Here is a 25,596-nt window from a genome sequence, read left to right on the forward strand (position 1 = left end):
TGCCCACATTTGAATATTTTCTCTCTCCCTCCCTCCCTCCCTCCCTCCCCCATCTCCCCCCCCCCCCCCTCCTCTCTCCCTGTTGTAGGAGGATCTCTAACTCCTGGTTAAGCACAGGCTGGTTCACTATGACCATCGCCCTGGAGCTGTGTGACAGGATCAATGTCTACGGCATGGTAGCTCCCGACTTCTGCAGGTGAGCCTGGCTCAAATGAGAAGCTCAGCCTTATACCTCATTAAAACGGTCTCTCTAACATACATCACACCCAACACCCAAGAGAACAATTTTACTAATCATTTTATTTTGCTACAGTATAGTATGCAGTATATGGTAGATCTTATGGGCTTATACATGAAACAAACTTTGGTAGCAATTAAATTCACATCTCTCACAATTGATTAAAATGTTAATTAGGATTTACGACTATTCTCAGGATGTTAACAAAGAGGTAAGTTGCCTCGATTATTGTTTTAGTGGAGTCATTAGCTACAGTAGTAGCTATTTATTCTCAGCGGTGTATAAGGTGGTTCTGTAGATATAAACAGTTTTGACAGCATTTTCTTCAAAACCCCCCTGTTCTCTCTCTCTCCTCGTATGTCCCCAGGGAGCCCCAGCACCCCTCTGTCCCCTACCACTACTACGAGCCCCTGGGACCAGATGAGTGTGCCATGTACATCTCCCACGAGCGCGGCCGCCGCGGAAGCCACCACCGCTTCATCACAGAGAAGAGGGTCTTCGCCAGCTGGGCTCGGACGTTCGACATCCACTTCTACCAGCCAGACTGGAGCCCCCCGGCCCTCCCCGCCAACCAGACACTGGGGGACAAGGTCACGTTGGCTCCCTACATGCTCCAGAACACGTGACTGGTGTCTACTGGGCTTCCTGAGGAAGACAGGCTACTCAGAAGGACTGAGGATTGGGTTGGAAGCACCACACAAGTCCTACACTGACCATAACTGGACCACAAGCGGTCTTTCACTGAGGAGCTTATTGTCCTCCTTTCTGCCTGACGTGGACAATTACGTTGGTTTATGATGTGATTCAGTGGAAAGGGGACCGGCAGAGAATGAACCACTGTATTATGTGAACCCCTCTGCGTTTTCACCTTCTGATTGAGAAACTGTTTGAAGTTGAATGTTCCTGTGGATACAGGGTGCTTTTCTAATATGGTTTTAAAGGTTACATGCCATTTTACATTCTACTCAGCCAAAAGGAACTCACTGAAGGTTGGGGTATTGTTGGAGCGTAGACTGTGTGTGTGAGTGGGGGTGAGAGAGAGAGTGAGACAGAGATAGAGACAGAGATAGAAAGAAAGAAAGATTTTACAGAGGGATATGGATTTTGGTTTGCAGGAGCTGTTGCACAGCCGTTAAAAAAAGTAGAAAAAAAGTAACACTTCTCTTTGTCATGTTGTCATCTCTGTGTAGGTGTCTAATTATTTCACTCAGTAAGACATTGCAGTATGGGTTAAATATAGGTAATTCAATTACAGTTTTTCTCGATTGCTTGAGCACATTTCTTGAAAGAGTATTCAACTTTTCAAAACAGTTAACATGTTTGCCAAATCACCACATTTCTTTTGCAAAAGGCACCACAACTTACTAACTTACTAACAATACATGTCACAAAAGCAAATCAATTCATCAAAAAAGTATAATTTGTCTTCTAATGAAAAATGTATTCCACCATTCATTTCATAATGACACTAAATAGTAACGATAACCATCAATATACATTGTGTAGGTTGACCAATTTTCCATTGAAAACAAAGGTGAAAAAATCACAATAAAAATTTTATTCAGCAACCTTGTACTATATCTTTTCTTTTTTGTAGTTCTGATTCAGCAGATATTTACAACAGCAACAATTGCATTACTGATTGTCAGTTGAACTGTTGAGCAATGAGAGTTTACTTGTATGAGGGTGATTCATTTATGATTCACTATAATGTAAGAAATAGCTATATGCTATAAGGAAATAATTCTGTTTTGTTTGTCAACACTTACTCAATTGATTGTTGTGTCTTATGTACAGTGTTGTGTTAACTGTTTTCCAAAAAGGTGCTTGAGATTTGTATTTTGTGAAAGCAATGAAAAATGACTATGTTTGACTATTGCTGTGGGCATGTGAACTTCAGTTTCATACAAATGGTGTTAGCAGTGGAAAAAAACACTGTAATCAAGGACAAGTACTAAGGACTTTCCACACACTGTTCATGGTGTTTCATAGACTCGTGTTTTATTTACTGGACCTGCAGTGCCTCACATCCCCAAATGATGAAAACAGCACTGTCCTATAGCGATCGAGAAAAACTGCTTTTTGGCTGTCAAAGGCAGAGACACATGAATCTTTTAGTAGGTCCTTACTCTGCCTGTCACATATGCAGATAGGCGCACATGTCACATGTCAAACCCTGCTCTTTATCTCTATCTGACTCTGAGCCGGGTGAATGACAGATGTGTGTGTGTGTGTGTGTGTGTGTGTGTGTGTGTGTGTGTGTGTGTGTGTGAGTGTGTGTGAGTGTGTGTGTGTGTCTAAGCACTGTGCTGTATGCATCACACCAGGCTTTGTGAGATCTGGCATCATTTAATAGGGCAATCTATACAGCGACAAGCAGGGTTGTCATGAAAATGCTGATGCATGTCACACAACACAAGCCAGAGATTAAGATCGAGGGCTCGGATGTGACAAAGCATTCATCCAATTGTATTCATTCATGGCTTCGCTCGGGATGAAGGTGGTGGAGAAGGTGGTGTCATTTTTTGAAGAAATATTAGATATGTACACTATGTGGACTGTCCAATCTCTCTTCCCCGCCCCCCCCCCCCCCCTTCTATCTCTCTCTCTCTCTCTCTCTCTCTCTCTCTTCAAAATGAATCAATGAGAATCAGGGTACATGGAGGAGAAAGGAAGGGGTTGCTATTCCTAATGATTGATCCTGGTGCTACAGCCATATCGATTCTGCCCTTATCGCTTTAATCTAAGTAATGTGATGTGAGCTGCTGTGGGCCAGGGACGTACGCGCTTACACAAAGGGAACATGCTTCATATCATGTTCTCATATCATGTTCTCATATCATGTTCCTCCACAGAACATTACAATTCCACTGATACCCCCAACCCGTCGCAAAGACCTGTTTCTACCACGATATCTGCTTGGGATCATGCGGTAGGCTACTGTAGCCTTTGTACCTGTTGCACATAAGTGTTTTCCAAAAGATTTCAACCATTCTTTTGATGTGAATTTGTATTGCAAAAGTCTATGTCCCATAAATTATTAGGACTCAAGGCTATTGGTCTTGACTTGCGTATTAACACACTGCCCAAGGTGTTTGGCAAAGGCCTTCTCTTTTTAACTCGGAAAACTGTATGAAAATTCATTAAACATAATAAAACACATATTTCTCAGAAGGCTGCACTGCTTTTCATTGTATTGTGCAAGGTTTTCTAAGAAAAGTGGACGGAATCGTGGAGGGAACAAAATAATTAAAAGGGAGAGAGAGAGACGGGGGGAGAGAGAGAGATGGGGGGAGAGAGGGGGGGGGGGGGGGGAGAAAGAGGGAGGCGTGTACATACCATATGTACTGTGGCTCAGTCCATGCAGTGAAAGACAGAAGGCCAGTAGCTCTACCTGCAGTACACTGACAGCAGGACCTTCCAGCATTTCATTCAATGTGCCTTCCTGCCACTCTGGCAGTGTTGCCATGCTCCCTCACACTGAAATAATAATGAAAGACAGGGAGGACAGGGAGGGCTACAAGGACTCCTCATCCCCAGGGCTAAATATAGCCTCTCTCATGGAGGCTGCTATTCAATGAACCCTCTGCTCCTCTTTCTCCAGCTCTGCCTTACAGTAGTAGACCACAGGCTGATATTGCCTCTCGGAAACATATGAACATAAATCAAACCGTAGCGTTCTCAAGATTAAGCCAACCTCAATCATTGTGCCTGCTCAATTCATCCTGGCTTCTGTCTTTTTTATGTCCGTCGTTAGCTTTGACGGTTAAAACCAAAAGACGACTAAAGACCACCCATTACTCCACCATGTTCAATGTGCGCCGTTTCTGCACTGTGGTGAGTGTGGGTGATCATTATGGACTATGAGTAATGAAATTACTATTATCATCACGGATGGTTGTCATTATAGAGGCTCACTGAGGCACAAGTAGACTCAAATCAAGAGTTTCTACAGCAGTCTGGCAGTAATCAGCCTGTCGTTCACTCCTCTCTCGTTTCCCAAACTGTGTGTGTGAGTGTGTGTGAGTGTGTGTGCGTGTGTGTGTGTGTGTGTGAGGATAACGTATGCCTGCGTAGGCTCCTGACCCTGTAAAAGAGAGTCAAGCATGGCAATCAAGGCTAAAATCTGCTTGGCTGTGGCTGTGAGTCTGCTCCACATCTTGTTATTCCTTCTCTTTCTCTCTCTCTCTCTCTCTCTGTCTCTTTCTCGAAGATCAATTGTGTGCGTCCATGTGTTAGTGAACGTCTATCCTACTTACCGTAAGCAAGATCATTTTTAAAAGGACAATAGGACATGCTACCCTGTGTGTACCCTCCATTTCTCTCAAGCCTGATTTGGTTCCTGCTCCTTTGAGGTGAGTCATGTACTGTAGTCTGTCCTATCAGCACTGGGCCTCCACCCAGGTGTGAAATAGGACAGACGCTGATCGCTATTAGCATGTAGAAACCATAGAGACAGCAAAGGCAGAGCGGGGAGAATACAAGGCACAAAGGATTCAATACAAATCAGCATGCTGTGTATGGGTGAGTGGGAGGATGGGCTATTCAGCAGATATATAGTATTCTGTCATATTTTAAAGTGGGTTTTGGAACAAACAAATTCAGTCCTGATAGTAGTGTCAATGTTTTGAGTGTGTGTGTGTGTGTGTGTGTGTGTGTGTATTTGTGTGCATAGCCAGGAAAAGAGGTTCATAACGCAGTAAGCTGGCACATCAATATACTGTGGTTCTTGAGGAATAAAATAAATCAGAAAAAAGTGCATTAAAATATCACTAGATAAGGTTTGGTTTAACCTTTCCAGTAAATAAGTTCAGCACACACAAATAATAATTATAATAATAAAACATCTTCTGATGTTTATTGATATTTAATTCATTTCTGTATGATATTTAGTGAGTTTTCATAACAGCTTAGCAGGCGTACCTTCAAATGTTTACTTAGAAAAACAATTAAAAGGCAGTTCACTGATTTATTTTTACCTCAAACTTGGTGTCCTGATCCCCTTACGAACGAGTAAAGTCACAAATACATTTTTAGATTCAAACAAAACCCTCATGTTTATTTAAGCAAGACGTAAAAAACATATGAATACAAGGCAAGAAAAAAAAAAAAACTGCTTTCACTCCCCAAAAGAGAATGAGAAAAATGAGATGAAAGAAACAGGGGGAGGGAATAAAGCGTAGGATAAATAATGTATAAGGAAAGTGGCGGTCGCTGGTGCAGCAGCACTCACAGCCATATGGCTTCATTTCCCAGTCCATCTCGGCTCCCCCACAGCCACGGGAGAGTGACGGGGGAGACAACCGCCAAAATAGAAAAGAAAAACTACCAGAGATTCAATCCATGTCATCAGTCACTCCCCCAAACAATGAGGCCAATGTGGGGCTGGTACCAGAGAGAGACAGGCAAGAGAAAACACACACACACACACACACACACACACACACACACACACACACACACACACACACACACACACACACACACACACACACACACACACACACACACACACACACACACACACACACATCTGTAGGGGAAACTGAATTTGGACAGGGCCTCTCAGGTGGTCACTCACTTACCACTGTTGTAACGAAAAAAGTAGTTTTAACTGAAAAAATGACTCCATTTAAGAATGGAATTGGTGGAGGGCAGGGCAGTGGGGCACTAGGAGGGCAGGGCAGCGGGGCACTAGGAGGGCAGGGCAGTGGGGCACTAGGAGGGCAGGGCAGTGGGGCACTAATGGATGGATCCAGGGGAGAGAGGGCAATTTGGTGGGAATGGAAAAGTGGCAGGTCCTTCTCCGTCAAGTGAGATTATCTATGATTGGTATCCATCACACCCTCTCAGACGTGGTGTAGCGGTCATGAAACACGTGTCCATGGCGGGCGCGACATTACGAACTCCTCTCAGCAGCACCTTCTAAGCCCTAAATACCACCGGTGCTGAAATATGCAAAGCAGTATGCTCAGAGACATTAAATGACTATATCCAAACCAGACCCAATTCAGTGCATTTCACCTCAATTGTGGAATAGACTGCAACGTGTACAGAACAGCACCGGACAAACAATGATTAAAGTCCACATACACATAAAACCATGCATCCCCCTCTCTCACAGTACACATCTGTTTATGCAAAACAGACAACCTGTATTTCCATGCTTACTGTGTATATCCTTCATCTAATTCCGTTTAAACCCGTTTAACGACTCTGATGCAAATAAATACAAACAAAGAAACATTGCAGACCAAGGATGAATGAGCATCCACAAGTCGTCAGTAGTTAATCCTCTCCCAAAAGGCACAGCATAAGCTCAGCATCTCTCTCTTTGAGCAGTTCAGTGTACAGTAGTTAGTGCCAAGAAATATCTCCTCCAATCCAGCTTAAAGCAACAGAAAATTAAAAAAAAAGCTGTGATGTGTTATAAATCTAAAGAATGTTCGGCTGGGAGTAAAAGCCTTGAAGTGTCCAGAGGGCTCCTGGTCGGTGGCAAAGTCAAGACGGGCCCTGAAGATGGGACGAGGAAGCCGTTGTGTATGGGTGGGGGTCAGGGGTCAGAAGATGTGTTTGAGGTGCTTGACACCGTAGGTCTTGAAGAACACCAGCAGGATGAGGGTCCACAGGCCCAGGATGAAGCCGTCCGGAGGGTGCCAGTCCTTCTGCTTGGGTTTCTGATGGAGGAGGTGGAGAGAGAAGGGTCAAGAGAAGAACACGACACTGTTGGTTAGCAACAGGCAATGGCATAGATCAACAAAGTGTTGATGCCATTGATGACGTTTTTACAAGACATTCACACACTTAAACGCAAAAACTGGTGAGCCTACATACACGTTAGGCAGACAACACACAATTTATCTCTGACACGCACGCGCACACACACACACACACACACACACACACACACACACACACACACACACACACACACACACTCATCAGTACACCTTCCTTGTTCGTGTTTGCCCGTTCCCTCCCACATCATCGCTTTATATATGATTATACTTTTAAATCTGGGCTGTATTAAACATGCATCACAAGGAGTGCATTTATATGCTAATGAAGAGAGAATATTCTGTTGAGAGAATAGATTTAACCTCTGAAGAATCTTCAGAAGTCTCCCATTTCCAGTACAGGCATCAAGGCAGCAGGGACACACTCAAGAGAGTTTGTTACCTACACAGCTCTCTACAAGAGCAAGAAACGCACACACACGCACGCACGACCACACACACACCCGCACACCCACACACAGACACACACACAAACACACACACAGACACCCACACACACACACGCACAGACACACAAACACACACAGACACCCGCACACAGACACACAAACACACACACACACGACCACACACAGACACACAAACAAACCCAGTAGTGAGAGACAGCGTGATGGCAGGCCCCACAGGAGAGGAGCTGGGTGAGAACACCCAGCCTGGGGTCAGGACTGACATGCACCGTTCCCACAATGTTGGGAGGATTTCATGTGAGCACAAGGTTCTATTTGAGTGTTTGTGTGTGTGTGTGTGTGTGTGTGTGTGCACCTGCGGCCCTCCTCCCCACTCACCCAGGCTCAGTGTGAGGTGAGGGCACTGCCACTTAACGGACTTATGTGCCAGAACTGCAGTTGGATCACGTTAAATCCAAATTCTTTCGTCAGCTCGATGGAACGGAATCAAGCTACAGTATTGTCACCAGTCGTGCAGTGGCAGAGCACCAGTGCTGGGTCAGGGGGCAAAAATGCGGGGGGTTAGGGTTAGGGGGGGGGGGGGGGGGGGGGGGGGGGGCAGTGGCAGGACTATGGGACGCCGATTAGATTGGAGAGAGAGAGCGCGTGGCAGCCGGGAATGGTTGACCTCCATGATAGAGAGGGAGGCAGGAGTGTGTGCTCAGAACCCACACAGAGCCCCCCTGGGTAGGGGACTAGAGAGGGAGATGGATGGGCTTTGACAGGGGGGCTGCGTCAGCAGACATACGAGAGAGGGAGGGGGAGAGAGGAAGAGAGAGGGAGGACCATATGTCAGGAGCAGAGAGATAGAGGGGGTGAGGAGGGAGTGAGAGAGAGAGAGAAGAGAGAAGAGAGAGGGAGGGAGTGAGTGAGCGAGAGAAAGAGGAAGAGAGAGAGAGAAAGGGAGAGTGAGCGTGTGAGAGAGAGAAGCAAGATATAGGGAAGTAGAAGTAGAAAAGAGAGAAGAATGCCAGCTTCACACTTTAGCTGTTTTATGTGCAAAGTACAGGGTGTCAGGAAACGAAACTTTCATTGAAAAAACTCAATTAATTACTGCCCATCTGATTGATGGTAACTAATTCACCAAGCCATGTGGGGTGTTAATGGTCGTTCAGGGGGGCTGAAAGGCCAATTAGAAGGCCTTCAAGGTCACACCGCCATTGGGAAATTAATGTTTTGTGGTGCCCAATGACGAAACACCAACTGTCCTACTATGAATATCCTTGACATTCACACCCCTGGCAAGAATAGTAGGATGAAATGTAAGCAACTCACACCTTCACAAGGGATGTTATCTGCAAGAAAAAATATTGTGAGTTCAAATGATGAGTACTGAAAGAAACTCTAATTGAAAAGTGGTGCTTTCAGAGCGTTATGCCTCGAGTTGGTCTATGAACTGCCGCAAATTCTGAATGTCAAATTCTCTCTTTTTGTTCAGCAAGCGTAAGAGAAGGAAAAAAACAACTATTAACTTTCACTGCGGCTTCTTTTAAATTCTACAAAAGCATATGGTACGACATCAAACTGGCAGGGTGACAAATAGCAATTTGACGCAAGAGAACAGGAATCATCACGGCAAAGGAAAAAACTTATAGAGTGAATAAGGGAAGGAGAAGAAAAAAAAAAAAAAAACCCTCACACCTTTTCAGTGGAACATATTGTGATTAGCGCTTTGGCATTGTGATGGGGAGTTGGATGGGGGTGTAGCATATGAGGGGGCTCACCCCATCTCCAGCCCTGAGACAGCTGCCACAGGAGACAGCACATTAATCAACTCCTCATTCACACTCACACACACACACACACACACACACACACACACACACACACACACACACACACACACACACACACACACACAGTGTTTGTATACCAGCAGGGCCATGCTACAGTGGCTTACATACTCACTGTCAGCGTCACAGAACTTTTCTATTACGCTGGCTGGAGACAAGCCATTGTCTTGTGTTCTCTAAGGGTATATTTGGAAAATGGAAAACTGGATGGATGAGTTGATGGATGAGGAGGACTCACAGACCTAGTCAGAAAGACGGCTGAGACCACCGTGTTCTGATGTTCAAGACAGATTTTGATCAAAGCCTTTATGTAAGAGGTTAGTGCACAGGTCCAGTGCTCTGCGTCAGTGTATCCCCCGAAATGAAAGGAAAATATCATTCCTTACAAATCACAAAGAACAAGACAACTGTGAAAACAACACCCGCATAATCCTTTACTTCTTAACGCACAGAATGTATGACATGAAACCAAAGTGAAGCGATTGTTCTGAGACGGTTGAGCTGCCTGGTGGCCGCCGGCCACGGTGCTCTGGCAGTGCCAGCCTGTGGTGATGTGAGAGAGGCATCTGCTAAAATGCCATAAATGTAAAAATGAAAACGCAACATCTCCAAGTGCTTACCCGGAAAATGTCACGCGAGTAGTCTGCAGCGGACTCGAAACAGGACAGGACTTATTTCGCAAGAGCTCTAGCTTCCATTCGGCGACTCATCGTTTCCATGGTTATACTGTAGGCTAATTCAATTAAATTCAGAATTCATTGGTAATCAATAATGTAAAAGGAATAAAGGAAACAATTGGAATTTGTCTGAGTGCCAATTATGTCAGACAATCGTGCAAGACGGTAGAGTAAAACAACAAAGAGACCATTTGTACTGTAAACTCACATGTCTATACAATGCCTGAGGGCAGAGAGAGTGTGTGGGGGGATAAAGGGCATGGGTTATTTAGAGTTCAGGGATTCGTACCGCCTTGAGGAAGAAACTGCCTGTTGCGGCCGTGTTGTCCTGGTAGCAACCGAGGCTGTTCTTTCTGATTCTGGTCACTCTCTATTGCTTCTGGGTGCAACTTCCTCTCCTTCAAGTCTGTGCCGTGTTTCTAACCGTTTGAGCAGCTTGGAATAGGTTGCGTTAAGAGAACTGACAGATCTTAGAAGATACTCTATCACGGTCCCGTACCTTTGCGGCGCGTGCCGTGTGTACACTGTGAATGCAAGGTGATGGGATTTCAATGGGCCGCAACTTGAGTACATTGCCAAGTCCATCACGGAGTGATGGGATGGGATTGGATTCACAATTCGAATGCAGTGGTGGTGGTGGCAGTCGTTCACTAGGGGAGGGAAAAATATATTCTTTTGTAAAAAAAGCGGTGCTCAGCCTCTGATGAAACTCCCATTCCATTCGGGATGTGGAGTACGTTTCGCTACAACACTCCCAAAAATCTATTCGGGAGGATTTCACAGCGCTTCACCGACATGGAGAGTGCTGGGGAGGCTCGCAATACACACACACACGCACAGACACAGACACGCATATGAACACACACGTTTCCATAGAAACAGCACAGACACATCTGCTCGCGAGTGTCGCATGTAACTTTCTGACTTGAAATGAAAGAGGACGGACAGACACAGAGCGCCTGCCACACACTCTTATCCAGAACGACCTGCCACGGTCGTGACAAAACTAGAGTGCGCCCGGGCATGAATCTTCATTATGCAAAGAACATCTGTGTATTAAAAGCAGTTGCATTGACTTCTCAGATCATAGAGCTTTATCATTGCACTTAATGATGTCAGACAGGTTCTGATAGGCTAAAGTGGGATAGTTTTGGCTTGTTTTGTGAGCGACGCTCTGACTGTGTCCTCGGGGAATGTGTGTGTCCAGGACTCACCTGATGAATGATCTCAGCCACTGGTAGCTGGTCCACGTACAACTGGGTCTCTCTCTGCCGCTCTGCATTCAAAGGCCTGGCAGGAAACAACACAGAGACACACCGTTAGATTCCACACTGACGCCCCCTTGTTAACAATGAAGAGAATACTGTTACCTCTGATACAGCATGTTGACTTATGTCATCTCCAGCACCATTATTCAAAGAAAGAAAAACAGAGAGCTGTTAGCAGACGGTGTAGCAATGATTGACAGGTCATTTTCGACCCAAACCAATGATACACAGTACAAATTGCTGCAAATGAACCCTATTTTCCCTGCTGATAAAAACCCAAATAACTAAATAACTGTCAAAGAATAATTTGAGGGACAAAATTGGTGTGCAAGGAGTGTGTGAGGTGACATAGTTGTGTGTGTGTGTGTGTGTGTGTGTGTGTGTATGTATGTATGTATGTATGTATGTATGTGTGTGTGTGTGTGTGTGTGTGTGTGTGTGTGTGTGTGTGTGTGTGTGTGTGTGTGTGTGTGTTTGTGTGCACGTGTGTGTGTGTATGTATGTATGTATGTATGTATGTGTGTATGTGTGTGTGTGTGTGTGTGTGTGTATGTATGCGTGCGTGTATGCGTGTGCGCGTGCGTGTGTGTCATAGTTGGACAGGCTTGAGTGTCTCTCAGCTAAAAGGTCACTCTTGCGTCTGTTGAGTGAGTGAAGGATGGATATTAATTCACACCGGCTGCCTGAACTCTCTGGCTGCTTTTCCCCCATTAGCCAATGGAGTGGGCTGTCACACCCAGCAGGGCCTCCTGCTATTGACCACCATGCCTCTGATTTGACCACTTGCTGCGTCAAGCTGTCTGTTCTATTCTGTTCTACTCATGCTGCTTAGGGCCAGAAATGAAGCACACTGCTCCTCTGATGGACAGACAGCCGGACAGACAGGGCAGCTTCCCGCTGAGCTCACAACATGGGCTGCCCTATTGCTGCCATTGGATGTGAGAGCACTAAGAACCAGGGTTGGGCTCAATTCCATTTCAATTGTGCACAGTCCAGGAGATGAACTGGCTTGGAGATGGCCGCTTTATTTCCTTCGGGGGATTTATCAATCCACTTCCAGTACTAGAGTTCCAAAGGATCTGACCCCAACTCTGATATTAAGAAGTAGGGAGCAACCACTTCAGGACAACCCAACATCCTTTTAAAGAACTAGACCACTTACGTTAACAAGTACTATATAATGTTTTTTTTAGTACTGCATAAAATGTAGTCTTTTTGGGGAAGAGGGATTTTCATTGAGTTAGTTTTTCATGGCTGAATGGCTGTTTGGAAATGAGAAAAAGATGGAGGGGGAGAGACAGAGAGAGAGAGAGAAATATACACCAGTGGCGGCTGGTGGAGGTAGAAATCGGAGGATAGGCTCATTGTAATGCATGGATTGGAATCAGGAATTCCTCATTCTATTCCATGCATCACAATGAGCCCATTCTCTGAATTCTGCCTCCGCCAGCCTCCCCTGATACATAGCATCACTACATCTTCTCCTTCACTTGTCTGAGTGAATCACAGTGATACTAGGTGCATTAAAGCTGGACTGTAATTAATCACAGTTGATTTCAAACGGGCATCCGTATACAGTAACCTCCGTACCGTGAGTGTACGGTCTGGGGCGAGGAATGGTGCATGTTCAGGGCTAGTCATTATATACATCGGGTAATGACTCATTAAGAGAGCTCTTCAGGTCCTCAGAAAGATACTCTTTGATGGTGATGATTGCTTGCAATGGGAGGCCTTAATGGGTGGCCTAAGCTAGGCGGAGACGTCTTATGTAGCCCAGTGACAGGTTTATCAGTACTCCGCTTTTGACCTTCATTTGGGCGGCCATTGGTATGAAGAAAGATACAATGAATGAATGGGGTCACTTTATGAAGTGATCATCATCTTCTTCTTCCAATACACAAAGATCTCATTGGAAATCAGAAGAGTTCAGCACTATCTGAAGCCATAAAATAACACATATTTCAACCATAGCGACTGTGTTTCCAAAGCAAGGCGCTCAGACAACTCCTTATTAACACATTGTAAAAAAAGAAAAGAAAAAAAAAAGAAAAAGTTTAAATGACTATAAATCTTCTCTATTAGTCTCAGCAACAAAACATTATGACTCATCGCTTGTGGAGCCTCAGCGAGGCACGATACCGCGTCTCATTAGCCTGTTCTCCTCTGCAAGTTAAGGACATGAGAATGAGGGACCATGGGCCTGTGCTGCTCTGCCTGCCACAAACACAGACGCAATAACAATAAGCGGGAATAACAAACTTCTAGCCTGAATCTGTACTAGGTGATAAATAAATCCTTGATATCACTCATTGAGGACCAGAGGTGCCGGCGCATTTGCCAAATTGAACAGGCAAATTGAACACCATTCAATGTCTACCCAAACAGGATATTACCAGTTCCTCAGGCTAGAATTAGGATAATGACTTTCTGTACGACTATGGAGTAATGTAAGGACACGCGGCTCAATTAGCTTTCTCATTTAGTTTTCGTGGCACTGCAGCTCTTCCATTCCATGCTAGGGATGGCGTGCTGCGTTAGCTTTCTAATCAATAATAAAGTGATGGGGAGGGGGGGGGTGTTGGTGGTGGTGAATCTCGTATCATACCACCCAAGGCCAAACAGCAAAAGCAGCAAATGCAAACTCATATCTGGAATGCCAATTAGCTCTAATTAGTAATTAGCAATAAACCATATCAGATATCTGTGACTATAGCGTAGCAGTGTTTCAATTATAATGACAACAGGCAGCCTAATCCTGGGTTAGTTTTAATTTGCAGGCATCTAACATACATCTGTTAGTAACTCAAGCAATTCATTACAAGTAGAGTAGGACTAACACTTCATATTGTGACTGGTTTGTTTATGTTTACATTTTGTGTCTTTACTATTGGTTTACTCCAATTCCCTTTGATGGTCTTTATTTATGGATTAGTGTGTTTGGGACTAATATGAGTAAATAACCACACGTGGTCGGCCTGCTTATTGAGATGTACCACAAAGGCCCACAGTAGAGTGAACCCAGTGTTGGGTAGGGCATGCGACAAGTATCTAGAGCCATCTAGTGGCCAACTCCTGTAATCACTGTCTGAGACGCAGTGTCATAGTAATAGTAACATGTGGATGGGATGAATTATAGTCACACTCACAGAGAGAAAACAAAGCTCTTTTTAAATGAATGAACTAATGAAAAGGTAAGAGCAACAATCGAATGACCATGAAGTCCATTACACACAGGCAGTGAGCTACAGGACGACCTCATGTATGCTCCACGGTAACCATAGTGACTACTACTAACCATAGTGACTAACCCATATGGACTACTGCTAACAGTTTATTCAACAGGTCATTAGCAGAATCATTATTCCCTAATGAGGGCTCTCTCTCTCTCTCTCCACAGAGCTAACACAGGCCTGTTATGTTATGACCAAAAATAAAATCATTTTTTTCCCAAACTGGAAAAAGGTTAATGCATTAAGGGCAAAAAAAAAAAATGAAGTGCACCATAATTTTAGGGTACTTCTAAGTGCACTGATTTTCTTTCAAAGCCAATTGAAATTTGGTTAACAATAGAATATGAATTTGGATTTCTTTTGACCTTTATGACATGGGATGGTGAGTGTACATGCGTACTTCCTGCTACTGAAGCTGTGAGCTGGGATTAATATGGCAGTGTATCAATAGATAGATATATTGAACTTAGAATGTGAGATATGAGGCAATATTCTACAACAGGGGTTCCCAAACCTTTTTCCCAAACATAGCCCGCAATCAAGTTGTTGGGGTCACAGGAAATTATTGATGTCAGTTTGGGACATCAATCATTTCCTGTGACCCCAACAACTTGATTGCGGGCTATGTCAACAACACATAATATTGACGTGCAGATGTATTCTAATTGCCTAGAAGATGCTCTAATTGGTTGGATATTAACCCAAAACACTGCAATATACAGCAGGCTACAGGTGCAATACACAGACAATGTTTGTCTTCATAAAACATTTAAATTATTATTGTTATTATTTTTTTAATCTAATTACAGAGGTTAGTTTGACTTTCTCAGGGGACCCCAATTTGAAATCAGGTGACCCCACATGGGGTCCTGACCCAAGCTTGGGAACTGCTGTTCTACCATCACCATGGCAATAATCAACAGGGTTATCATAGATGGAAAATCAGAACAGTCTGCTTACTTCTCCTCCAGAGGCACGATGGCAGATGTCAGGTCGATGGTCTCCATGGTGATCTCTATTTTGCGAACACTGCCAAAGAAGTCGGTGATGAGAACACTTCCAGGGTCCCTCAGGAAGAGGTCCGTACGGTGGCCCGGAGTGGACACACACTGACTCTTAGGACACACCTTGAACTGTGAAAACACACATAGACGCACACAGACGCAACAGTTTAAACAGCTACATATGAGACTATGACATGCAGAACAGAGACTAAGATGGAGAGTCATCAAGTATTTTACGGTTGACAAAATCATAACAAATTGTAAGCACCAGTTCATTTGGTAATCAAGAAATAATGATGGGGTCCTGAGTAACTTCTTATTCATCTCCCAACAGCTGACAGTTTGTGTCTGTTCTGGTTCATATCACTGAGCTGAGAGAACATGGAGAAAACCTCTGCGTGAAGAGAGACCAGTGAGACCTTTGAGGAGAAAGGTCGCTCCCTGAAATGACATTGATCTAATTGCAAAGGGGAAATGCCACTTCATAGGCATGGCACTTGACATTTGTGCATGTCATCTTCAACAGTTATTCTATTAATGGGGGGAATAAGGCGGGTTGTAATCCTCTTAAGTGTGTGATTGGTCATTGGGGTGTCAATCAAAGCTAAGGTGCTCTTCATTAAATTCTTATAAGTAAACTCTTATCTCCAGCTGTCAAACACCACTCACAGAGAAGGTGTCCTGGAGGATCTAGAGAGGTAGACAATTGGACAATTTCTATTTCATTAGAGCGCCCCTTTGCTGCTGGGATAAAAAAAACCTTTTTGGGCTAGGAGAAAATCTATAGTATTGATTGTTAAAACCACAAAATGGGCCTTTCAAAGAAAGTGCATCTTCAAAAACAAGAAAATTGGAGGAAATAATATGCGTTAGTGGAAGGCTCATCGATCAGAGCCGTGGTTCTGGCCAACACAGACCACAGTGGCCAGGGCTGGTCCAGTCTTGCGGGGGCCCCAGGTGAGAGCCAAAAATTATTTCAATTTTTAACATTTTAACATATTTAACATTTTAATTCACATTTTTTATAAATTTAGAAATATTTTTTCTGTCACATTTGGGGAGCCCTTTTGACATTCTGCGGCACTAGGCTGCCATCTGTTCGGCCTGTGGGCCAGGCCGGCCCTGACAGCGGTGGGGGATTGAAGTGTGTGATCGAATCCCCCTCAGGGTAGGAGGGAGTCGGAGGGGGTCGCCCAAGGGCCAGCCTATCTCCTTCGGAAACTGCCTAGATAAAGGGGGACGCCACAGAGCGCAAACTGTAGGCCAGAGATGTGAGGGCTGCCCCCTGCATCCTCTCAAAGACCCGCGCCATTAGCCAGTCTGTTTCAAGTGCTGTGTCCAGTGAGGCAGAAGCGGCCAGCCTGGGGCTTTCATCTATGCGGGGGAGGGTTAAACACTGGTATGCTCTGATCCACAAGGCTATTCTGGGAAGATTGCCGCTTTGTCAATGTTCTTCTTCGATCAAATGAGAAAATAAATACCAACTTCTCTCTCGCTTATTCTTAAAGGGACACTTCACCAATGTTTAACATCACATTCATTATCTCCAGCACCATACCAGTGTTTACATATGTGAAAACGGAGATTTCTACATTCTGTAGTCAAAAAGATAAGAGAAAAGGTGCTAAGGAAATTACCCCTTATGATGTCATTAGGGGGTAAAAAATGTGGGGGGTGTGTTTGTGGTTGTAGTTTTTGAAAATCTATGAATCCAATATATTTTTCACCCTCAAGAGAGAGATAAAGCCCTTAACACTTTCACATTCTGGCACTGCGGATTGTCCATTAATGAATAAAGGGTCATTATTGGTCGAGATTCTGTTTCCACCACAACACAGGCATAGAGAAGAGGAGCTGAACCTGGGCTGGAACCTCAGAAGTGCACATTCTACAATAAAATAATCCTGGTGTGAGTAAAAACAAACAAGTGAGAAAAGTGGAAGAAAAGGCCCCTTAGCAGGCTTAGGTAAAAAGAAAACAAACATTCAAAAGGAGTCTTACACTAGGAGGCAAACACCCAGCCTCCCCCACACCCCTCCCCACTCCACCCACACACCCACCCACACCCACACACCCACACCCCCCACACCCACACCCACCCATTCTTACCAGGTCATTCATGTTGGCTGAGCTGGAGGGGTGAATGTCCTCCAGGAACTCAAGCAGGTAGAAGGTGTACCTGTCCATCAGGTGAACCCCTATGGCCAGATCTGGCTGATGCTGGGGATCAAGGGTCAGAGGAAAGAGAATGGGGTTACTAGTCCCCAACTCACACACAGATAGCCAATGGAGGTTTGCTTTATGATCCAATTGGAAACAAAACAAAGGTCAGTGTGGAGATGTAGGTGTCATGTCATACGACTCTGCACTACACAGGTGCAAGAGGAAGAGTTGAAAAGGTGTCTTCCGTGGCGCTTAGTGGCATAGCACATGAACTTGGTCCAGGTCACCGTGCTTTCACAATCATTCCCTTCACGACTTTGGACATGTTGCCTCACTTAAATGGACATCTACTGTATGTTCAATGATCAGCTGTTAGATGGCCAGTGTCAAGACATGGATGTAGGTCTATGTGAGTGTGTTTCCCAGAGCCGGGGGTGTGGGGGGGTCTGGGGGGGTGTGGGGGGGTCTGGGGGGGTGTGGGGGGGTCTGGGGACCTGAGCAGTGAACTCACAGACAGGGAGTCCTCTCCCACTTGGCTGCTGGCCAGGGCCATGAGGTTTGGGGAGTAGAACCTCTCATACATGGAGGCCCCCTGGCAGGTGTCAATGATGAACAGTAGCTCGTTGTACCTGTAGAGCAGACACACACACACACACACACACACATTGTTCACTCACTGAGAACTTTATTAGGAACACTACACTAATACTGGGAAGGGCCTCCCTTTGCTTTCAAAACAGCCTCAATTCTTCGTGGCATTGATTTCACAAGAACATTGAGGCCACTGAAGAACAATGAACTCATTGTCATGTTCATGAAACCAGTTTGAGGCGACTTTTGCTTTGTGACATGGTGCATTATCATGCTGGAAGCAGCCATTAGAAGATAGGTAAATTGTGGCCATGAAGGGACGCACATGGTCAGCAACAATACTCAAATAGGCTGTGGCATTCAAGTGATGACCATTACACCACCTCCACCATGAGAAGGTGTACAGGTGTTCCTAATAAAGTGTTTTGTGAGTGTACATGCGCATGCACAGGCATGCACACGCACACGCACGCACGCACTCCAAAAGAGAGCTTAGCCCACAACCTCCAAATTCGGTTAGCAGTTGCCGTGGAGACGAGGAGAAGCCTACTGCTCCCTCCCACTCCTCTCCTCTCCTCTCCTCTCCTCTCCTCTTCTCAATGGGGAATTTTAATGTGACTTCCTTTTTCCACCATGCTTTTTCTATCAAACATTAGAAAGCACTTATGTCTACCTCTGTGACATGTGCGGAGGGAGGAGGGGAGGGACGGCTTAAAAGACTAATGAAGGACCCATCAGCCAAGAGGTGACACGGCAGCCCTAATTGGGCGGATCAAGCCTGCAATTAGCGCATCATTGGCGAAACCGGCGCCACTGTGCTTTTATCTACCTCTCTGTGTCCTGCTTCGCCAGTCAGACAGGCTCGATTAGCACGGACGCAGGACACATCTAGGGAGGGCTGGTGGGAGGCTGTTGTGCCTTGTTTATTCACATCTAAGCACACTCACTAATTTACCACCATAAACATAACATTAGCCCATACAAAAAGACTCAATAGGGAAAAGCCTCCCCTCTCAGGGTGTTGTGTTGATGTTGGTGTCAATTCCCTGGCCATAACAATGATGTCATTGTTCAAAAGCAAGAGTCAGCAAAACACCTTTTTTTCCTCTCAACACTTTTACCTCCTTTTCTGCCACATTTGCTCAAAGGCGTCAGCCAGTTCCACATTACTGATCTCTTCAGAGTCCTGGAACTTCAAGAAACCATTTCCACCATGGCCTGTAAATACACACACACGCGCACGCACATGCGCGCGCGCGCGCACACACACACACACACACACACACACACACACACACACACACACACACACACACACACACACACACACACACACACACACACACAGTGTAAGGATGCGTGCATTTGCCAATCATCATTACTGTCTTTCATCAACATAAATTCTTCAGACAACAATTGAGACAGACAGGGGACCGATCAAATGAAAAGTCATGCTGCTGATGTAGGACATAGCTGCTGTTTGGGTGCTTTAGGTAACAGATGAAAGGATCATACCAGTCAAGTAAATGAGGATGTTGCTGTTGTCATCAGAGAGAAGCCGTTTGGACCGTGGAGTGCTGGGTGGCAGCCTTCCTGTGAGAACACGTAGGAAGTTCTCCACAGTGACCTGAAACAAGGTCATGACAGAGAGGGACACTTAGTAGTCAATCGGCAGAAAACTTTTCAGTTCAACATGGCTCTACAGCTGCACGGCTTCTGTGCACGCACTAAAAACAAATATATATTATGTTTGTTTGTTTGTTTGTTTACCCTCAGGGAAAAAGACACTCTGTGCTGTCTTCCTTATCTATTAAATAATGCTCTGAGCCAGACGAGAGTGCGACGCGTAATCTATGTCTCGCAGTTCTTGGCCAATCAACGTGGTTTTGGGCTTCAGCGAACCACCGTGCCCGTGAGCATGATGAGGTCTACTTTACAATTTCCTCCGTTGCGCAGTGTTGTTTTTTTTGGGGTGATTTGGGTGAATTTTGGGGTGATTTCCGGTAGTCGGGAACGTGGGGCAACGGGCATTAGAAGCGATTGTGATCATATTTTGCTGTGGGCCATTTAGAACTACGTTAATGGGTTAGCCGTTATCTCTATAAAACATTCTGTTTTGTCATAATGAAATAAAGCTTCAGAAATGTTCCATGTGCATCCCTCTCCACAGAGCGCGCGTTGTGCATCTATGCCCACAGGCGTAGTGCAACTCTGCATCCACGATGTCCCGTCTAGCCTACCTCAACTCCTACCCTCAAATCCTTGCCCTTAATGGGCTGTCTCTCCAATAGGCCTAGTAAGCAAGGTTGACTATGAATTAAACAGGCTAAGCAACTTGGGCTACGATTAGTCACCTGCCTCGCACAAACCGTGCTCTCAAAATGACTCCCAACTCACCCAAATCTGTGGGCCGATTTCAAATAATGCTATAAAATAAGACAAAGTAAATGTATGATCCACGTGAATAAAAGAAGCATAGGCTACAATGTAGTCGACAAACATCCACAACTTTCATTGAATCAAGCACGCGTAAAAGGTATATCGTGATGCAAGACTCTGAAATGGAGGGGGATAGAGACCTTTTCTTTGAATGTGCTGTACCACTGCCACTTTCTGCTTTCCCACTTGGTGACAATGGCATTGTAAAAATGGCCTTGCTGTATAAAATATAGCCTCACAACATTCAGTTAAAGCAATCAGATCCAATGATTTTTGACCATCCATAGGATGGGTTGCCTCTAGTCATTTATACCTACAGTGTAATGGAAGTGGTCCAAATGTTAAAATCAGTTTTAGTCCTTTCATCTTTCTCTTTATGCACTTCACCATGGTAAGGTGGTTTGTCTGTGTGTCCTTAGTGAAACAAACACTTCAAACCAAGTAAATAATCGAAAACAAACTCTGATAAAACACTGATAAGCCACTGGAATGTTGCTATGGAGATGGATAAGCAATGTATGTGATATCAAGTCATTTCCAGACACACAGGCATGGTAAACATTGGATAGATCTGTGTGTACGTACGTACGGGGGGGGGGGGGGGGGGGGGTTCAGCAGGGTGTGTGAGAGAGCATAACACAAGCTCACCTCGTATCCACGGTAATCCACCTCCACATCGTCCCCGTACACATTCAGCTCCATGTTCTTGTGGCTGAACACCGTGGCTGGCTTGGGGTTTCTATGGTTACAGGCCATGTCGTCCGCCAACATCAGCACAATGTGACTGGAGGGAGGGTGGAAGGAAAAAGACAGAGAGAGAGAGAGAGAGAGAGAGCGACAGGGTTGCTATGTGTTTTGGTTTTCATTGAAACAAGACACTGCCTTTAAACTGGTGAGGACATGTATGTGATCAAAGAGCTGTCAGTTCCTGTCTACTCCACTTGTAGTGCATTACCTGTCTGGGATGCCCAGTCGCTTGACACTACGATACACTGACAGTGTATTGGCCACATGACGATAATTAAACCAGAATCTGGACGTACACACCTGAGGAAAGGTGACAAAAGCACATCATGACATCTGCAATGTTTAGCCCTCACCAAAAAAAAACACTTTTGTGCATTGTTTCGCTTTGGAAAATTGAAGGCTGAAAACTGCAGACAAATGACGCTGATTGATTATATTGATTAGTATATGAATCCTGATCCTAATGCCTTTACTCACCAAAACTGCCCAGTTGTTAGTGTGACCACTGCTGAAGAATTTCCCAGCTTTAGCCTTCATTGCAAAGAGAGAGAGAGAATAAGATACAATCGTGTCATTAAGCAAATATCTTGGTTTTCTGATAAATACGTTGCCTACCATTACTCACCGTGGGGCTAGCAAGCTAATCAAATCAAAGGAGTGATGAACCTGACATGGATGCTACTCTAGTTAGCTTGCAAGCTAAAATGACAGCGATTTTGCAGGTGAAAATGCAATATGAAACGAATGTCTAGAACAAAGATTTATAAAACAATGATGAGTATATGTATTTACCTCAATGTTATTACTTTCCACCACCGTTTGGAGAATGAATAAGCTAAAAATTGTAAATATGATCAGGGTGCAGCAGCTAGCCATGTTGATGCAGGAAGGGCTAACACTGACTGGCACCGCCCATAGAGGAAAGAGTACTTCCTGTTCAACTCTTATGTGTCAAAATAAAAGTCCAACATTGGAGCTGTAAATACATTTTCCCTAGCCCAAATACTGAGGTGTTTTAGGCATGATTTGACACATACTATTTCTATTATTAATAATGCAAATGTTTTGTTCATTTCACTCGAACCGTAGGCCTATCATTGCAGCTGCACATCCACTAAATGAAAATTTAGAGCTACATAAATAAAATATGTTATTTAATTCTCTGTAGTTTTTTTCTATATCAAAAAATAATGTTGACATCGAGACTGTTGAAAAAAGTGTGGCTGTATTATAGTGTTTTATGTATTATCCATGTGTCCTAATTGAGTGGAAACATACATCAACTGACAGCAAACTGTAGCTGTGAATCTATGTCAAAATTACACAGGCTCATGAATCTAACAGGCACATCAAACTGATTTGCCTTTACCATATTGGGAACATTCGAGATGCCATTAGATTGAGGGTCTGCACTGAGCCATTAGATTGAGGGTGTATAATTGTTTATATAATTGGGCTTTTTTCACAAAATGAATGTGAAATTCTAACGATCAAATAGACTTTGGTACTGGAGGCTACATTTATTTATTTTTTCCTTGCTGATGTTACAATGGGATTAGAATTTGTTGTCACATTTGGCTTGTTTTGAGTACACATTTGATCAACAGGTGACCAACTGCTGTCACCCTGTGAACCGATCGATAAGAAATCATCCTTTCATCGTATTCTCATCCAGCAGCACACCACAGACTCATCAGTCTGAGAGTAGCGACGGATCTAGAATCCTGCATCAAAATCAACTTTGTCACGCTATGGGGGGTCTTAAAATAGACTGTGTGCCTATAAGTCTGCCAGCCATTTAATCCACCTCTGCTCCTCCTCCACCTGCTGCTTTATGTCTCCAGGATTCAATCACTTACCACCACCACTGAGTTACAATGCTCCTCTAAAATATCCCCAGCATTTCATATTGAAATGATGCACAATATCCCCCCCCCCGAGTAGCAGAGGTGGTTTGGAACCACTCAAACACAATCACTACCCCCCCCCCCCCCCACCCCGCCAGTAGCAGAGGTGGTTTGGAACCACTCAAACACAATCACTAACTTTGCCTGAGACCCTAAAGATGTGCTTCAGTTTAGTGAGCTAAGTGGATTAGTATCCAGAGCAATCAAATCCTATATGGGCTATACTGCCATTTAATTGGGCCTTGCATAGAGCCACTAAATCTGGAATAGCCGGAAAAAGCCTTGCCCCTAACCTCATGCCCCAAAGAGGCTTTATCTCTTATTAAACCCAAAGAAGAGCTCCTGCATGCAGTCTTGCATAGCTTATGTTTATTATACCTTGCAACTAAACAGCAGTTAGGTGTATTGTACTGTTTTCCATTGTAGTGTATGGTATTGTATTGAACTGCATTTCATTGCATTTAGTTACTGTAATCAAATCATATGGAATTAGAATAACTGTGTGTTGATCGTTAGTGTTTTCTCTTAGTTTGTGGGAGACTAAACTATCCCTGTCCATTTTCACCAACATAAAAAATAACAAAAATAAACAGGTCTATTACAGGCGTGTGCTTTTGAATTGATAAATGTAATATGTTTGATTAATTAAAGCACATTCACTATAATTCAAAATCACGAAGCTGTATTTATGTTTTAGTAAATCAACTACTCAATATTACAAGGTAACAGTTCTCACCCCCGTTGCATTTCACTTATTACACTCAGGTAGACCACGTGTCTAAAACTGTGACAAAACTAAACAAGTCTAAACTTATTACAGTATAATATTCGCTTAGGTTTGGCTGAGCCTTTCGCAGTCACGATGCTCAATCCAACCCAAGGATGTACCAAGTCTATTGCCTACTCTTGGGCTTCTGAGCGCGTCGACTGAGAGGCAGGATATGTTATAGAGAGAGAGACAGGAGTCACACTGCTCTGAGGAGGGTGGTAAAGTGGCATTGCCTACAGGAATCCTGTTATAAAGTCACTGGGAAAATGCGCTGAGGCTCTATCAGACCTCGGAGTTCGTTCCGTCATCATTGTCACCAAACGACAACGCACTTCGCGTTATTATTATTTTTTACTAAGACAAAAACCGGTGAATACCGGAGGAGTGATATTTCTTAGGATCTCCGTAGAGATGAATACCAACGATGCCAAGGAGTATCTCGCAAAACGAGAGATACCTCAACTATTCGAGGTGAGATAAATTGAATACCGTGATTCGCGCGTTCTTGTTTGCAGAATACTTTTATGGAAATATATTGGTTTAGTCTGGGTTAGGTCTAAGGATGATAATGATATTCAGGAATGCTTTTTGATTTCGTTTTGACTGTAATCTACATTGAATAGCTCAGAAAATCTCTCAGATGGCAATGTTAAATGTGCACATAATTTATTACATAAACTGTATGTTTAGGCCTACTCTATCATCCAGATAATAGGTCATTCATTACAACTGATAATGGAAAAGAAAACACTGCGCACAGTGAAGGGCAGTCCCCATGTGCAACCAAATGTATTTCAAGCCATGCGCGTGAAATTGATGTTTACAACTAACTGTCAGACGAAATAAACAGCCGTTAATAATATGGCGCAAAGAGGCTAGACATTCCATTCCAATTGGTCTGAAATCTATATTTTACAGTTCAATTGTGTTATCCTTACCATAACATGTCTAACCTTCGAATGAATTGTCTTTTTTTCAAATTATATTGAAGAACTTGATTTTGTGTATAATGTAGCCTATGGATAGAACCCTAATCAGTTTATGCCAAAAATAATTAGCATCTTGCAAAATGGCAATAGCATTGATTACATGTGTGATGCATCATTATCATGCATACAGTCAACTGGCACCTGACATTGGCAATCTATCTAATTACTAATTTTGATGAAAATTGTATAGATGATGTAAACACATTTGACAATCATATAATCAATTAAGCAGGTTTAAATCTACCAACTAATTTGTTATAAAAGCCATTGTGTGACCCTTCATTGTAAATTAATTCATTATCTGTTACATTATTATCTTTGGCTACAAACCCCATCCATTGTGTAGTCTTGGGAAAGGCAATAAATTCTTGGGCTCTGGGAGTAATTCTTTAAGAGGGTGGATACTTAGTTGGAAGGATGTCTTTGTCCCAGGGGAAAGCATTGTTTAAGAACATTCAGGGTCAGCGGACAACTCACTTACAAACATACGCTTAGTATTTATCTCTGCATGGAAAATTCTCACATAAAATGGAGTCAT

General features: G+C 43.9%; 3 protein-coding genes across 3 annotated transcripts in view; 2 read left to right on the top strand and 1 right to left on the bottom strand.

Moving 5' to 3' along the window:
* Positions 1 to 1,792, top strand: part of st6galnac5a (ST6 (alpha-N-acetyl-neuraminyl-2,3-beta-galactosyl-1,3)-N-acetylgalactosaminide alpha-2,6-sialyltransferase 5a) — a 29,166-nt gene extending 27,374 nt beyond the window's left edge. Inside the window, exons 4-5 of the mRNA XM_083689799.1 lie at positions 89 to 196; positions 606 to 1,792. Of these exons, the coding sequence (XP_083545925.1) occupies positions 89 to 196; positions 606 to 864 (367 nt within the window). The 3' untranslated portion in view covers positions 865 to 1,792. The remainder of the gene's footprint in view (positions 1 to 88; positions 197 to 605) is intronic.
* A 3,304-nt stretch (positions 1,793 to 5,096) lies between these two features.
* Positions 5,097 to 22,287, bottom strand: pigk (phosphatidylinositol glycan anchor biosynthesis, class K). Its single transcript, XM_083689677.1, has 11 exons — positions 22,186 to 22,287; positions 21,871 to 21,924; positions 21,602 to 21,693; positions 21,295 to 21,430; positions 19,723 to 19,834; positions 19,329 to 19,425; positions 18,128 to 18,245; positions 17,563 to 17,673; positions 15,410 to 15,582; positions 11,166 to 11,241; positions 5,097 to 6,915 (listed from the first exon to the last, which is right to left on the bottom strand). The coding sequence occupies exons 1-11, from the start codon at positions 22,267 to 22,269 to the stop codon at positions 6,799 to 6,801; spliced, it is 1,170 nt and encodes a 389-aa protein (XP_083545803.1). The 5' UTR covers positions 22,270 to 22,287; the 3' UTR covers positions 5,097 to 6,798.
* Positions 22,288 to 24,413: 2,126 nt separating this feature from the next.
* The window catches only part of ak5 (adenylate kinase 5), a 37,527-nt gene continuing 36,344 nt past the window's right edge, over positions 24,414 to 25,596 (top strand). The window contains exon 1 of the mRNA XM_083689637.1: positions 24,414 to 24,540. Within this exon, the coding sequence (XP_083545763.1) occupies positions 24,481 to 24,540 (60 nt within the window). The 5' untranslated portion in view covers positions 24,414 to 24,480. The remainder of the gene's footprint in view (positions 24,541 to 25,596) is intronic.

The sequence above is a fragment of the Argentina silus genome (genome assembly GCF_951799395.1).
Source record: "Argentina silus genome assembly, chromosome: 18".
Lineage (NCBI taxonomy): Eukaryota > Metazoa > Chordata > Actinopteri > Argentiniformes > Argentinidae > Argentina > Argentina silus.